General features: G+C 33.0%; 1 protein-coding gene across 5 annotated transcripts in view; it reads right to left on the minus strand.

Annotated features, from left to right (window-relative positions):
• The window catches only part of LOC113519793 (ETS-like protein pointed), a 188,213-nt gene that overhangs the window by 4,890 nt on the left and 167,298 nt on the right, over positions 1-16,025 (minus strand). For all 5 annotated transcript variants that reach the window (XM_026905003.3, XM_026905002.3, XM_026905001.3 and 2 more), the window contains one exon: positions 1,445-1,717. In XM_026905003.3, the coding sequence (XP_026760804.2) occupies positions 1,445-1,717 (273 nt within the window). The remainder of the gene's footprint in view (positions 1-1,444; positions 1,718-16,025) is intronic.

The following is a 16,025-nucleotide window of genomic DNA, read 5'->3' on the forward strand; positions in this document are numbered from 1 at the left end:
TATCTATATATATTTTCATATAGCACTTGAAAAATTTACTCTTTTGATCGTTCCTTGGGTAAAAATAGTAGGTACGCGAACTTAAAGCTGTATCGGTCTATATAGAGCGACACAAAATCTATTTCGTCTAAAGGAGTGTTCTGTTTAGGCAAACGAATATTTTCCCAAAAAAATTTGATTTAAAAACGGTAAAAATTTAGAGGCTCTATTGTTATTTCGGAAGTTTCTAAAAGGGTAATGATTTCGATTTCACCATGTGTAATTACGTATCTAGATTTATGTAGTTCACATCGTGGACACAGTCGGTAGTTATTCGGTAAGCCGGCGTCATAAAGCATATGTACTTAATTTAAGATGACTTAATTACTATTGTGTAGGAAATTATGATGGCAAAAGTAAAATTAATTATAATGACAATGTAACAAGATTTTAATAAACCCTTCTAACAATTACAAAAAGGCACATGGCATTGCTAAATCGGTGAAGATATACAATTTCAAGATACAGAGTCGTTAGTTGAGTGGAATCTTTCGTGTCATGTTTCTCACGCAGCTTTTTTCACGACACGACCGGTTACTAATTGGTACCGCTTAATTGATGTTATTTCGGTCCAAGTAACATTGTTTTGGCATCATTAAATTTTATAACTGAATCGCCTTAGTTTCATGATGCCTTAATAAGATCATTTAAGCGCCTCATGTCTAGAATTTGTTGAGAACGTTAGTTAAATTTTGACAATTTACTGTCATAATTCCGGTTTCTTTTATTGAATGTAATAATGCAATTTGTGTAAATACAACTCCCGCATAAAAAGAAGTTTTACGAACTTGATGTTTGCGATTTTGAGTTGAAAAAATTACAGAATTTCAAATTATATTTTTTATTTATACTGCGAAAATAATAATTATGTAGGCGTCCAGTCTGACAGTAAACCGTTTTTGATACCTATAGTATAATCCTAGGTGATACAGGTATGGCAATAAGCATGCAATATACCTGGCATGCTTATTGCATAGGATAAATCTAAATCCTATATTAGCAGACCTATTAGAGAGAAAGGTCTACCACCTTAGTAGATCTCAGGTAGGGAGGTAGACCTGATTTTTCTAATAACATATCGATATGTGACCTCATTGTCCCGCTAGAGTAAGTAAGTTCAAGCAATCAAAGATAGGATTTTTTTCTTCAATTTTGATCAGAATTCTTCAGTTGATCGTATGATGCCGGTATTTTTCAGAATATGATTGATGAACGCAGGATTGATAACACAACATGAGAATGTCTCTTCCATATGGATAGTTTGCCTCTATAGAACCATTCTAGAAGTACGAGCAGTTCTTCATGCATGATCTCAACTGTGAATTATATGGCTGTTGATTTAGCCTGAAGTATCGTCGTATTTTGTTCAGGATTCTAAAATGTATCAAATGTAGAATTAACTTGCCTCTGGGATATGGTTTCGTATACGTATGTGGTTGGTATTTTGGCTCGTGTGTGAGCAAGGGCTGCGTGTGCGTGTGTGCGTGGTGGTAGTAGTCCTCGAGGTAGGGCTGAGCGGGGGCCGCTGGGGGCGCAGGCGGGTACTCCGGCTGGTAGTACTCGTCGAGAGGGGAGGCAGCCGCGGGCGCAGGCGCCGACGCTGGTGCCGCCGCACCACTTGTTGCCTCTGTATACCCATAGGCGTTTGTTTCGCGGGGCCCTCCTGTTGTGTAGCCTCCTGAAAATAAAGATAAATACATATTTAATAAAATTAATAATATCTTTGCAAGTTATGAATTTCAGCAAGTTTCAGATATGATTATGAGTAATATACAAATGTTTCAATATAATGTCAATAGATTGATGTTTGTAAAACTATATTAATATCGATAGAATCGTTTTATAGTTGAAATACCCTCATGATAAAATGTGCTTCCATATCATGTAGCCAATGTGTCCCAGATGGAATCAGTTTCGGAATTTGTTAGCGGCATTCCAATTTTCCCCCAAAACTGGGATGGTATTTGCATGTTCAGGGTCAGAAGAATGACTAGAAAAAAATCAGGACGTGGTGCATGTCGAGGTGTGTGCGAGGCTCGGTGTACCGAAGCGCGACGGTCGCGGTTCACGGCGCGCCCTTTGTTCTGCGCGTGCGCTGCCGGACCCACACGTCCCTCGCCCCGCCACTTGACAGCCGCGGTGGCGTCGTGCGTGCACGATACCATGGTGGCAACATTGATTTTAATTTCTATCAATTGTAATTAATTCGCATTTGATTTCTGTCTAATTTGCGTGATAGGTACATTAAAACCAAAATCGTGTTGAGTTTGTCATCATATTGGATAGGAATTACAGAATCTAGTGTCCATTTTAAGTTTTAAATAATTATTTTATTTTTATGAAGATTCAAATTTTTTTCGAACCATTTAAGTAGAATGTTTCTCCGTCAGCTGTATTAACGTTCCTTTTAAATACTCCAGACTTCATAAGTCCATATTATATTCAGTTAAATCATGTTTTCTTGGGACATTGTTACTGTTCCTATTTAAATTTCACGATCACCTGGGCAGTCTACTTACAACAAAGGTACACCAACAATCCTATACTACCTATCTACGTATAATGTATGAAATAACTCAGTGTCACGACAAATGTACGACGCTAAGAGCGGAAAATGATTGAAAAATAACTTGTTAGTTGTAGTATTAAATCTCATTTAAATATAAAAAATAATGTATAAAGCATAAATAAGTAAACAAAGGGTAAGTGAAAGTATGCAGGCACCAGGGGAGACCTAGACTAACCTATAATAATGAGACAGAATTAGTTCTATTTGAGAGAAAAGCCAATAGGTCCTAGGAATTGGTGTGCAAGCTTGAGATAATACACGAATAAGTATATGAAACAAAAGAGCCTTTAGCTTTTGGTTTTCGCACCTGGTTCTTTTTGTTTATCCACAATGGACTTGGCATGAAGATAGATAGACATGTATCCAGTAGTTTTGGTGTGTTAAGAAATTGTTTATATAAACATTGAACGATATAAATAGGAACATATGTGAAAGATATGAAAGAATAGGTTGTAGGTAGGTACAGTTCATCACACTGTGTGCCAACAGACCGGCAGTGTGATTGGAGACCAACAATAGAGCACGCAGTAGGTACTCTATCGAAATGACAGCGCTGACTAGAGTAACCAACCGTCCTGTGTGAACCGAGGTATCATCACAGGCTGTGATCCTATGTAAATATGATGATGACATAATTGATAATTTGTTTGTATGATCGTAGACAGTTGTTTAAAGGATTTATTGGAACAATAGCGGAAAGTTTTTATAAATAGTATATACAAGGTAGTATCTAGTAGTAGTCAGTAGTATGTTATATATACAAGGATAAAATAGTGTAAATTAAAAGGGAAAAGTAACACAGGGAAACTAGTATCGATATCCATCGGTGAAAAATGCGCGGTCAAATTATCGAATTATTATGAAGGAATAATATATATTTTAATATTATCGTATTTAAACTGGGAGAAGTTGTGAAATATATTTATAGAATAATAGTAACCATGATGACGCTGTGGTCAATACAAAATACACTTATACAGTGATGTCCTTGATACTCACGGGTTGAAATTCCTGAGGATTAGGGTGTCATGCTTCTGTACCCAGTAATTTCACTGTCATATCTCACTCACGTTGTACCTTTTCAATTTATTCTAATTTAAGAGGAAATTGTGGAATATAATAGGCAGTCCTTTTACTATAATTTGAGTTTTAAACGTTTAAAATAAAGTTTGTATTTTTACGTTTTAAAATGGCGACCCTAGTGTCTACTCTATAATAACGTGACGTATAGATATGTACACGCAACGGGGTCAGTAATCGCGCCATTGTCTGATCGGTGACCGCCCCGCGACCACTGTTGCCGTCCAATGTTTGCATTATAAATATGAGAATTTTGCAACATTATATTTTTATTATATAGTTTAATATTATATAATATCATATACTCTGAATACTTATATCTTATTTTATATACTTGGTACAATTAGTAGACAATTATAGCATGATTTTTTATCGAATTTAGTAATTTAAAAATGCAACCAATTAAGCAATAATAATAAATAAACAAGGAGATTATTAACAGGATACTCAGGGTCAATACAGTTAATTGGACTTCGATTGGGAATCGAACTTATCTTCCAAGTACTGTGGCCTTGTTAATAGGAAGCAATGTACCTACGGTGTTCGCAAAATCGCAAAATGGTCGACGTTTTTCCTTAAACTACTTACTCTATTTTACGTTACTTTTGTTTATGTGAGATACTGAAAATATGATTTTGAAATTTCGGTTTCCAGTTACTACTTTAGGTAGTTGAGTAAGTAATCTAATAAAAAAGTTAAGTGAGGTAAACACTCTGTACACTATTAAATAATTCATGTTTATATAGGTACTATTTGGGATGAACAAAAACATAGGCTATTTTAATTCCAGTCAATTAATATATTGAGATATCAATTCATGCAGGCAATGTCACGGGTAAAGACTTATTAACCATTATTCTTATGATGTCAGCCATTATACGTTATCCAGCCATAGAAAACGATAACCATAAAGAACGGTATTGAGCCACCTGCATCCACTGACTCCCTTAAAAGACTTATTAATAACTAGCTGTTGCCTGCGACTTCGTCCGCGATTCCGTCGTTTTTCGTAAAATAAGTAGCCTATGTCCTTTCTCACGGTTCAGTGGTTTTGATGTAACAGACACATTTCTCTTCACTGCTCTGCTCCTATTGATCGTAGCGTGATGAAAAATATACTATACCCTGCCCATGAGTATGAAGAATAACTGTATAAAAATTTGTTAAAATCCGTCGAGTAGTTTTTGTTTCTATAACGAACATACAGACAGACAGACAGACAGACAAAAATTTTACTGATTGCATTTTTGGTATCAGTATCGATCACTAATCACCCCCTGATAGTTATTTTGGAAATATATTTCATGTACAGAATTGACCTCTCTACAGATTTATTATAAGTATAGATATGTACTATAAGTAAAAACTAAAAAGTAGCTGTTTTTTACGTTTATTAGTAAAACACTAGGTAATATAGCGCAGCGCTACGCAATGCTACGTCGCTACGTAACTCCAATCTATTGCACCGTAGCATTACGCTACACTGTGCTTATCTTATTTATTTGTATAATCACATAATTAAAATTAGATCTGACTATGACAAAAGAAACGCCAATTAAATGGTTCTTTTGCTAATCTTTCGTTTCATTACGGCTTCAAAATTTGTCTGACTTTTTGTTTATAAGTTATATTATATCTTCCTTGAAATATAAATAGTTTTTTGATTCCATATGGTTTAATTTCGTCCAATATAAACTTTGTACTGATTGTGTTGTATTTTGTTAAAAAGTGGTTCTTTTTTTAACAAAATCTTCAATTATTATTAAGAGCGATGTGATAGGTACCATAATAAATGTGTTCTTATGTTGGTACGTAATATTATATTGGCACATAAATACTTGATAAAATGAACTATAATTTATTAGATAATTTACCTTAGCTCTACAGATAGAAAAAAAAAAACATAAAAAATATTGTAAAACATATTCATATCAGCCGTTAAGTGTTTAACTACTGAACAATAGCTTCCCTCAAAAAAGGGGTATTGGCAGTAGTTGCTACGCTTGGCAGGCGGGTTGGTAACCGTAATTAGGCTTTTAATGAAGTATTAAGAGGGACTCTGCTGCTCATATTTTGATTTTTATGCTTTCTTAATCGTCTCTTACGACATCCACAAGAAAAGAAGGGGTAGCCCATTCTATACTGGGACCACATGGTGATTTTATTTATGTATGTAATTAAGTTAATAATACATAATTACACATATAGGTAGGTACAAATATTAATTTATTAGGAAAATTCTTTTTGCTAACCCTTATCAATTGCATTCATTTATTAATAAAATACACATCGGTTACCATACAACCGCAGTCGCACGGCACAATTATATAAAATAGGTACATACATAAGAAAAATATTACGTAACGACTACAGAATACGGTCCGGTTTAGCTTGAAAAGAGAAGTGGTTATCGTAAACAATAAAATTTGACTAAACAATGTATGAAATTTAAATTAACACTCCGTGTTTATGCACACAAATCCGTGAAACAAACTGAATGTCACATAAAAAGTACAAAAGAGCGGGAACAAATCACTGTGGGCTGTCAACTCGACAAATAGAAGTATTTTAATGAAGTGAGCGCCGCTCATTACAATTCCCCGGGGCTGTTGAAACAAGCCCAATAAATTTGTGGAAAACGTAAAAAGCTCAGTCGGGAACTGACCCTGCGACCTTCGGTGCTGTGTTCGCTTGATGCACCGCGAAGTTATACGAGGATATAATGCTTCGTTAAAATAACTTTACTCTATTCTTTATTTATAAACTGTTGTTATTCAGGAATACAAACAGAAATGTTCCTAAATATAAACAGGAAAATGTTTTAAATAAGAAACTTTTACATTTAAGTACAGATATCTGAAGAATGTAAGTTTTTTTTTTATACAACTTAGAATGGCAAACAAATTGACGGCCCACCTGATGGAAAGTGGTAACCGTCGCCTATAGCCATGAGCAATACCATGGACTTAACAGAGTATACTGTTTCGCCCATGATACTCCCCATGCGTTGCCATTCCTGAGGACTCAGGTGTTATTTCTCTGTACCCAGTAAATTCACGCCATATCCCACCCTTCAAACCGAAACACAACCATGCAAACACAACTGCTTCACGGTTGAAACACGAATGGGACAGAGGTACCCAAGCGATCGACTTTTGTACAAAGTCTCCCTCTGGTACTAGTAATACATACATAATATGGATATATCTAAATGTATTATGATATGTATTTTATATATTTATTTATGTAGGTAATATATACTATTATAGTATATAGTACTTAGGTGTTATATATGGTATTCATATGATTTTTTTAATATGTTTTTTTAACACAAGCGTTTTTTTATTAGCTATACTTATTGCGCCAATATTTACCACCATTTTCTTTTCTCCTCTACCCAAAGGTCATCTGAGAAAGATTATTTTAGAGATAACACCGCCTTTTGTACTTCATATGCCACGTTTTTCTTTTCTGTAGGTGTCGTAAGAGATAATTAAGGAAACTTAATGGTCGAGGAATGGGTAGCAACGTCTCTCTGTAAACATCACCATAATCTACTCCAACTCGACTGCCAAGTGTAACAACTACTGGCAAAACCTTCCAAGAGAAAGGCCTATCTTCAGCAGTGGACAGTTAATGGCTCAATATGATGATGATGATGATGATATTAAACAATATATTTTTGTATTTATACCTACCCATTGCTATCGTGCTTTCATAAACAACATGAGACAATATATGTTGTATAATAATACAGGATTTTTTACTGAGAGTTAGTGGATGCAGGTGGTTGTTGTGGGCTGTTCTTTACAAAAGTCTTTTTCTACTGGATGATAATAGTATTATAACACGGCTTGAGTTCTTGATTAATGCTGGTAGGCTACTAGTGAGGGGTGATAAGTGAGGATATAGTTAGAACAGTTAGCCCATCGCAACGAATTCGCTATGAATTAGGTAACCAAGATGTTTTCTAAAAAAAATTTGCTAACAATAGGTCTATTTAGATCCCCTATTACTAACAATTCCCCCTTCCCCCCAATATAATTAAAAATGAATTTGATATTTGTAATATAATAAAATAGATACTGGTTAGGGACCGTGGAGGATAGTAGGATGCAAAATATTTTTACATATTAAGAGGGGTGCACTATGAAAAAAGTTTAACACTGATGTAAAGCAATAAACGTAGTAAGCATGCATGGCAATCTTCATCCATTGCCATTACCACTCTTGCGGAATAAGTTTATGGCTATTGTATTACTTATCTACTTATTGGTGCTTCAGAACAGTAATTTATAGATTTAATTTAGATAACTTTGTGAGTGAATTTGCTAAGAGAGTTGTAAAAATCACTCTATCAAAAGGATAAAAATACTCAGATATTTAATGATAAATATTTCAAAATGTCCGCTCCTGTTTGGATGCGTTAAGTACATCTGGAGCAATAAATTATTATTATGCTAATGAGATCGAGATCTTTAGTACATCATTTTATTTGAGCACAAAAGTGCGCGGTAAAATCAGCGAGAGTGCGCGCGGGGCGTGGGGCGGCTGGCGGGGGGGCGGGGCGAGCCAATCGGGCGCGGCCACGCCTCGCGCGCCAGGTCGAAAGGTCGCCGCTCGCACCAACCATTGGCGAACCGATATCGGATCGAGATTTATTCCAACGAGATTGCTAACAGAACTCTATGGTGTTCGTAATTTTCGGCGTTCAATTCCATTTTCAAATTTCACGTCTACAGTGCAGAGGGTTAATGGAGTTTCAGATAGTTTATAAACTACTTATTTGTACCTAGGTTTGGATACTTAGCAGTTAATAGATATATAGGTTTCTCAACTCTATTACTTTTTATTAAATACCCAGCCTTAAGTAAAAATGTTAGAAGGTACTTATTAATTTTAAGTGGATCAAACCCGTGACTATCAGAAGGTGAGGCAATGCATTAAGGTGCTATACCATTAAGGATAACATAGGAGAACTTCTACAGAGATTAAGTATTTTCAAAACAAAATGTAACAAGATGCGACATGAAACTATAAGATTATTTTATACTTCAGTCTTTTGTAATATTTACCGAAACAACCATTGACAATTGGAGACGAAGTTTTATTGGTGAATTATATTATTATAAGGTTTATGGTGAATTACAAAACGGCCCATAAGAGGCGACAGTTTCTCCATACGGCAGACAGCACAAGCTGTGCACCACAGTAACCTTAGACCTCGCGGCAGCTGCGACGCGACTGTGTCCATGTTTTTTTATTTTTTTTTTATAAGTGAAACTCGAAACCCGCGAAAATATTCTTGATGACTTTTTGGAACGAGCACGCGCTGAGCCTGCCATATGGTGTCTTAATGACAGACAAGTGAGTTTTTATTAAGCAACATTTTGCGTTTTGTTATTCCTATTATGAAATTTTTATTTTCTGTTAGAATAAATAGGTGTACTCGTAATGCAATGTACAGTTTATTGCCAGGATAAATAAAATTATTGATGATATGATTAAAGTGATATAAGGCTGATATACCTTACCTTAAGTTATTATGAAGTAGGTAATTTCAAGAGCAATATGTTATGCTTAAGTATCTATCTACATAATTATGTGTCTAAGTAATGTACATAAAATTTGAACAAGCTAGAGTGCTTAACTTTATTAATCAATTAAATTGTACATTTTTAATGTGTAGGTATAGTTACTAATTACAATTTATTTAAGGTAGGCCAATATCAAGATATTAACTGTAAAATCTAATTAAAAAGATGTCATAAAAGTATTTAGATAGTAAAGTGAAAAAAAAAATATATCAAATCTTATAATTTACTTACGACTTCTTAATAGTGTATACTAATATATACTTAGTAGTTACTCCTCAGTCCCAGCATCCGCATGGTAACGTTGTGCCGGTAAGAGCTAATTTAACTATAGAACGAACACTATACCACAGATAATATAATACTACTATACAGAATAATTTTGTGAATAACGTACGAGCGCGCAGTTACATCGCGCCAATTCCCATTCGAGAGCGGAAGTCGAAATATGAATTTTTAAAATTAGAAGCAATGCCGGGTGCAGGTGAGCTCCTGGTGACAGCCGCGGCGTCGTTTGAACGTTGCTCTGTTTTGACACAAATATACTGGCCTCATTAATTAATTATAAATTAAGTACTTGAATGAAACATAAATTTAGCCAAGTAAAATAAAGTTTTAGACAATTAACTTAGTAAAGAGTTGATAGAGAATAGATCCAAGATGATGGGTGATCTTATACGTATGATGACCTATTAACGACTAACATGGAACAATGAAAATTGATGGAAGATATAAGAGGGAGGGTGATAAAGAAATAATTTTATGGGTCAAATAAAAGAAAAGCTAGCAGTCATATTGTACAAGGAAAATCAAAGTCTGGGATGAAGCTAGGAGAAGAAAGAGGCTACTATATAATAAATACGTACTTAATAAATGAAAGAGTAAAGAAAGGAAGAAAATATAAATACAAAGAAAGGTAACAAGGACAACTTTTCCATCGGTGGGTTCACTTGCCAATTATCTAGAGGGTCTGATATTTAACCCTATACACATATCAAACATAAGTAAAAGTGAAATTATTACTTCATCAAAAAACACAAGAAGATAAAGTCGATTTTATTCAGAATGCTTGTATTTAAAAAAATAGATTTTATTTTTTATAACTATAGGGTATTTCTATTCAGCCTTGAAATATTTAGCACTTTCATTAAATCTACACTTGTAATAAGTTATCAGCTGAAAGATAGAGAGACGCGGGTATGGCACACTAATATAATAGTATAATCGTGAAATATAAATATTTTTGAAAAAATGTGACAGAATATGAAAATAAGAGGAAATGGCTGTCAACGAATGGCGTTTAAATCAAATTCAAAATTGGAACATCTTTCGACGGGAAGTGTTAAATATTTTAATGTCGCGTTGACTCTGTTTTGTCATGTAGTCGCTTGCTTCCTAATTATTATTTTATTATTTAAATGATTTTATAATATTTATTTCGTGTTCGAGGCTCAAGATGTACCTATAAATATAAACGCGTAATTTTATTTTTTGAAATATATTTATATAATTATTTACTTCTCCAAAAAAATCATAGACCTAGAAACATTTACTATTTAGTACTATGACTAATATATAATTGTATTTAATGTTCAAATACAACATATATATAATGTTATCTGAAAGAGGAATTGAATCTTCGGAAGCGTTTTGCAAGAGACGAGTAATGACATTTGATGAACTATATGTAAGATATCTATGTCACTCAATTCTATCTGCCTATCCAGTAAGACTTATTATATTTATTATTAGAATAAAGTATAGACTTTATCCTAATAATAAATATACACAGAGATAATATGTTTAATACAAATATTACGCGCGTTGCATAAATTTAATAAATATTTTAAATATCGATTGTATCGATTCATTTGATTTTGAGTAGACTGTTTTTGGCCGCGATTTCGTTTGTATAATAGTAGAGATTAATTTACCATTAACATCATCTAGGAGGTAGGGGATTTACCGTCCATATGACTAGGTATTCAATTGAAAAAGTCATACATTTAAGTTGACTTCATATATTAGAGCAATAAAGTTAAATATAATCTTTACTGTACTTAAAAATAGGATATTCAGCGATTGGTTTAACAATTGGAAAAAAGGCAACGCTGACAATTCGGAAAAAAATACCGTACCAGATTTGATTTTATTTCTCTGTATTAATAATTACGTGCAAAAATAATTCAAATGTTAAAGTGCCGAGAGTTAATAAACAAACTCATATTCACATTCATGTATTATAGTAGTAAGAATTTAGTTAGTCTATTTCCTCATTTTGTCATGATATATATATATATATATATATATATATATATATATATATATATATATATATATATATATATATATATTGATTTAGGTTTCATTATTTGTTTACAGCTTCCATAGTTAATTTTTATAAAACTCTAGAGAAAGCTAGACAGATTATCTTAGAACGAATATACATGATACATTTGAAAGTTATACCATAAAAATTTCTACTTACCAAAGTATTTAAAGGAATCAATAAACACGTGTAAAACTGAAATAACCATATTACTAATAAATCATTATTATAAATACTTTCCGTATTAAAGTAAAACACAGTAGGTACAGCATAAAGGCACCTAGGAGTATAGACGTACGTTTGAAAAGTTATTGTCGTGTATGAGTCAATTTAGTTTAAAAATAAAAGGGCACCCATACATTTTCCTGGCCGGTGCCGATGCGAAATTAACAAACACCAGATCGGTCGATATTTATTGCCTATAAAACGTACGGCACGTTGATAATCAAATACTTTATTAATCCAAGACGTAACACCTACATTTTGTACTGAGAATATATATTTAGTAGATTTTAGTTACAAAAATATCGGTCTTACAATAATATCCGGTCCAATATTGCGTTAGCATTAATTTATAATCAAACTGTCGCGGCAGATGGTAATTTAGATTTAACATAATAATAAGTAGGTATTATAGAATGGTGGCGGGTGTTCGCTCCAATGCGCCTTTATTTGTGTCTCGTCGTAAATAACAATCAAGAATGGATTCACATTTATACATTGTCGATAGCATATTGCGACGATGTGTAAGTAGTGCTAACTATGTATGTGTGTGTTATAGATTCATAATTAATTAATTTATAAATATATAAGTTAGTGATGAACTTTTTATTTTTTTTATATAACTATATCTAATTTAAGATTTTGCTCAGAAAACAACAGGGGCATCAATCGTTAAATAATTAATATGGGTCAATAAAGAAATAGTTTAGTCACTCATCTAAGAATAATTAATAATACAATTAAAATTTAATAATACATTTAAAAATACAAACACACACACACACACACAAACACACACACATAGAGACAGACAAATATGTCAGTGAATTAAGAATCTCCTCCTGTGTGAGTCTTTAAGCGACCTTAAATAAAATCAAAATGTTTTACAATATTATATCGTATATTAGCTTAGAATCACCTATTGAGATAATTTTTTATAAGTTTTATCACCTGCAATTTCTCTATTATACATTACATTATGGTATAAAAAAAAAGATTATACAAAAGATCCCATGTATTCTTTAGTGTATAATTCCCCTAAGTCATAAACCGTATCTGGGATTCCGATAGTGGACCAATAAAAGCTCAGCAATTCTCTCAATAATCGTTAAGTCGTTGTCATTACATTGTCTAGACTTTATAAACAGTATAGAGCTATGTAATAATAGACGGGGCATGGAGTTAAAGAAATGTATGTAATAATATAAAAATTTGTTTCACAGAAATACAACGACTTTAACCTTATTACTTGGAGAAATAATTTAAGTTTGGAACTGGAGAAGATATACACAATAAAAAAAGAGATATTATGAACTCCTCTTTTTGAATAATTTAAGTATTCAACGAAAAGTGACCTTACCGGATGATACTTAGATTAAATGAGTATACAAGTTTTTACAGTCATTGAAAGTTGATAAATTGATTTAGATACAAATAATACTATGTCACATATTTTAATACATAAAGATCTCGTGTCATAATGTTCATTCATACTAATCTCCGCTTTAATGAATAAATCTGTATTGTTTGTTCCGACTTCAGAAACATTATAGTTATTTTGGTCAAGAAAAAATAGATCAACAGTTGACGGGTCAGCAAGTGATCCTATAAATTAGACATTAGCACTATGATTATGATATAATAAACAATGTCCATTATGTTGTTAAGTAACAAGTATAATAGACGACGAATGTCGCGAACTAATGTGGTATATGCCGTGTCTATGCATTTAGTTAGTATGTGCGGCAGGTGCGCCGCCACCTGCGCACGCGCCGCGTTCGTTACAAAAACCGACCTGCGAACACTCGCTGACCCCCATGCTCACAACTGATATAAGGGAAGTTATTAAATAAACCTATGTACCGGCACTGTTACAATAATTTTAATCCGATTTGTTAAAGCTCAGTAACACATTAAGTAACAAGTAAAAGTAAGAATTCTGATTTCAATAAAAAAAAGATGTATAGATAATAACAATTACACAGTATTTTTCTTCATATCTTTTTGTGGGCTCAGGCCATGAAGGAATAGTACCCAACGAAGGGATAAAGGACTGTCAGTAGACCATCAACTCCATGGTCGGATGACATAGCGTGGATAGGGGGGAGACAGTGGATGAGGTTAGCACAGGACAGTTACAAGTGACATGATTAAAAGAAGGCCTATGCCCAGCAGTGGGTAAATGTGGGCTGAATAGATAGATTATACAATTACAATTATACAATACTAGGCTAAGATTTCATCCACCTGACAGGGATATTTTGATACATTCAATCAATTAATCAATTTTTTATCTTTACTGCTATTAAATATCAGCAGTGTTAATGGAATAGAAAGGGGTTGTTAGTAATGGGGTCTAACAGCCCCATTGTTAGTAATATATCCTATAAGGTCGACCTCCACACGGTTCCCCCTGGAAACCATCATGGTTAATTCTTATAGAATTTATCACGATGGGCTAACTGACCTGTTTTAATCTTATTATCTAACCATCTACTTTTTATCATCTATCACTGGTGCGTAGCCAGGGTATTCCTATAGCAGCAGTATATAACAGGCGGGGATACCATTCCATTATCCTCTATATAAAAAGTCTACGCGGTCATGTGATCGATATACTCGTAGTATGATAGATTGAACAATTAATTACTCATTGTCAACCGACTTTAAAAAGAGTCTCGCAATTCGGCTACATTTTTTTATCTTTGTCACCTCATAACTCCGTCTGTTCTAAACAAATTTAGAAAATTCTTTTTTATCTAACAGGATACTTACAGATTAGTCCCATAGAAATTTTATCAAAATCGGTTCAGTGGTTTAGTTTTTGAATCACAATAACAGGTTTGGTATCTAAATTGAAGTTGATTTTTTGTGGGACACAATCTTTAATTATAATTAGTAAAAAACGATTACGTAAAAAAATTTTGATATGATTTTTAAAGCGTTATAACTTTTCCTTTTGGAGTACGTTTAGTGTTATGAATACTATCACTGAGTTACGGCTTGGTTTAACGATTAACTCTATATTAAAAATATGTATTATTTATTAATCGTATGTATGAATAATTTACATAATTTAACGATTAATTGTCGACCTCCGCTAGCGTAGTGATAGGCACGTCGCTTTGCGTAAATGAGGTCCCGTTTTCCATTTTCGGTCGTGTCAATTATGGAACCTAAATAGGCTATGGAGGAGTTTTAAATAAGAACAACACATAAAATAATGTTGGATTGAATTCAATTTCTGCTTATTTACCACATGTGTCACGGATTGAAGATAAACAGTAAAAAAACCACTGGATTCAACTAATGTTAGTTATTATTAGTTATTATGTTGAGTGTTTTAGGTTGTACCACAGATATGTACCACACTATTTAATTTCCCATAATACAGCGTACCATAAAGCTCAAGCATTTTGTGTCATGTGTGAAACAATACGATTTTTTAGCTTTTGTAAGTATTTAATAAGTTTTATAAATAAATTAAAATAACAAAAAATCTTTAGCGTTAAGTCTTATTAGGTATTTAAAATTTACATTATTGAGGGTTAATTATAGGGTAAGCTACTAGGGTACAATATCTCTGTGGATAAGACGAGTAAAAAAGCGTGCGCATTAATGAAGGCAGGATGTACCGGCGCTAGGAGGGCGGAAACGGCGCGGGCGGACTACGTGATCCGTCGTAACATTGTCGTTTTATGGGCTAATTTCATGGTCATATTCTAATGTCGCCAGTTTTTTTTTTATCAAAATTAAAAGTTGCATAAGCTATGACATAACTATAGACTGATATATTTATATATACAATAATGACTTCCTAATTAGGTTTCTTAATTACTCGTATTTCGGCTACACATACTATATATAATTTAAAAGGATCGAGGAGAAGGGAGCAAAGTAAATTATATATTAATGTACAATTTTTAACTGATATTAATTTTTTAATTTAAATAATAATTAAACACATAAATTTATGGTCCTAATATAATAATGTAATATTATCTAATATATAATATAATTAAACATGTAAACAAGGTGAAGTCTCTCATTTATTTTTGTTCTTTTGAATTCATGTAATATTTATGTACAGTTTCAATTTAATTTTTTACTGAATTTCAAATCAAGTATTTATATATTTAGAACGCGTGTTTAACATCATTGGTAGATTGGAGAAAACAGATCGTACATTTAT

The sequence above is a fragment of the Galleria mellonella genome, unplaced genomic scaffold (assembly GCF_026898425.1).
Source record: "Galleria mellonella isolate WM207_F2 unplaced genomic scaffold, CSIRO_AGI_GalMel_v1 utg65, whole genome shotgun sequence".
Lineage (NCBI taxonomy): Eukaryota > Metazoa > Arthropoda > Insecta > Lepidoptera > Pyralidae > Galleria > Galleria mellonella.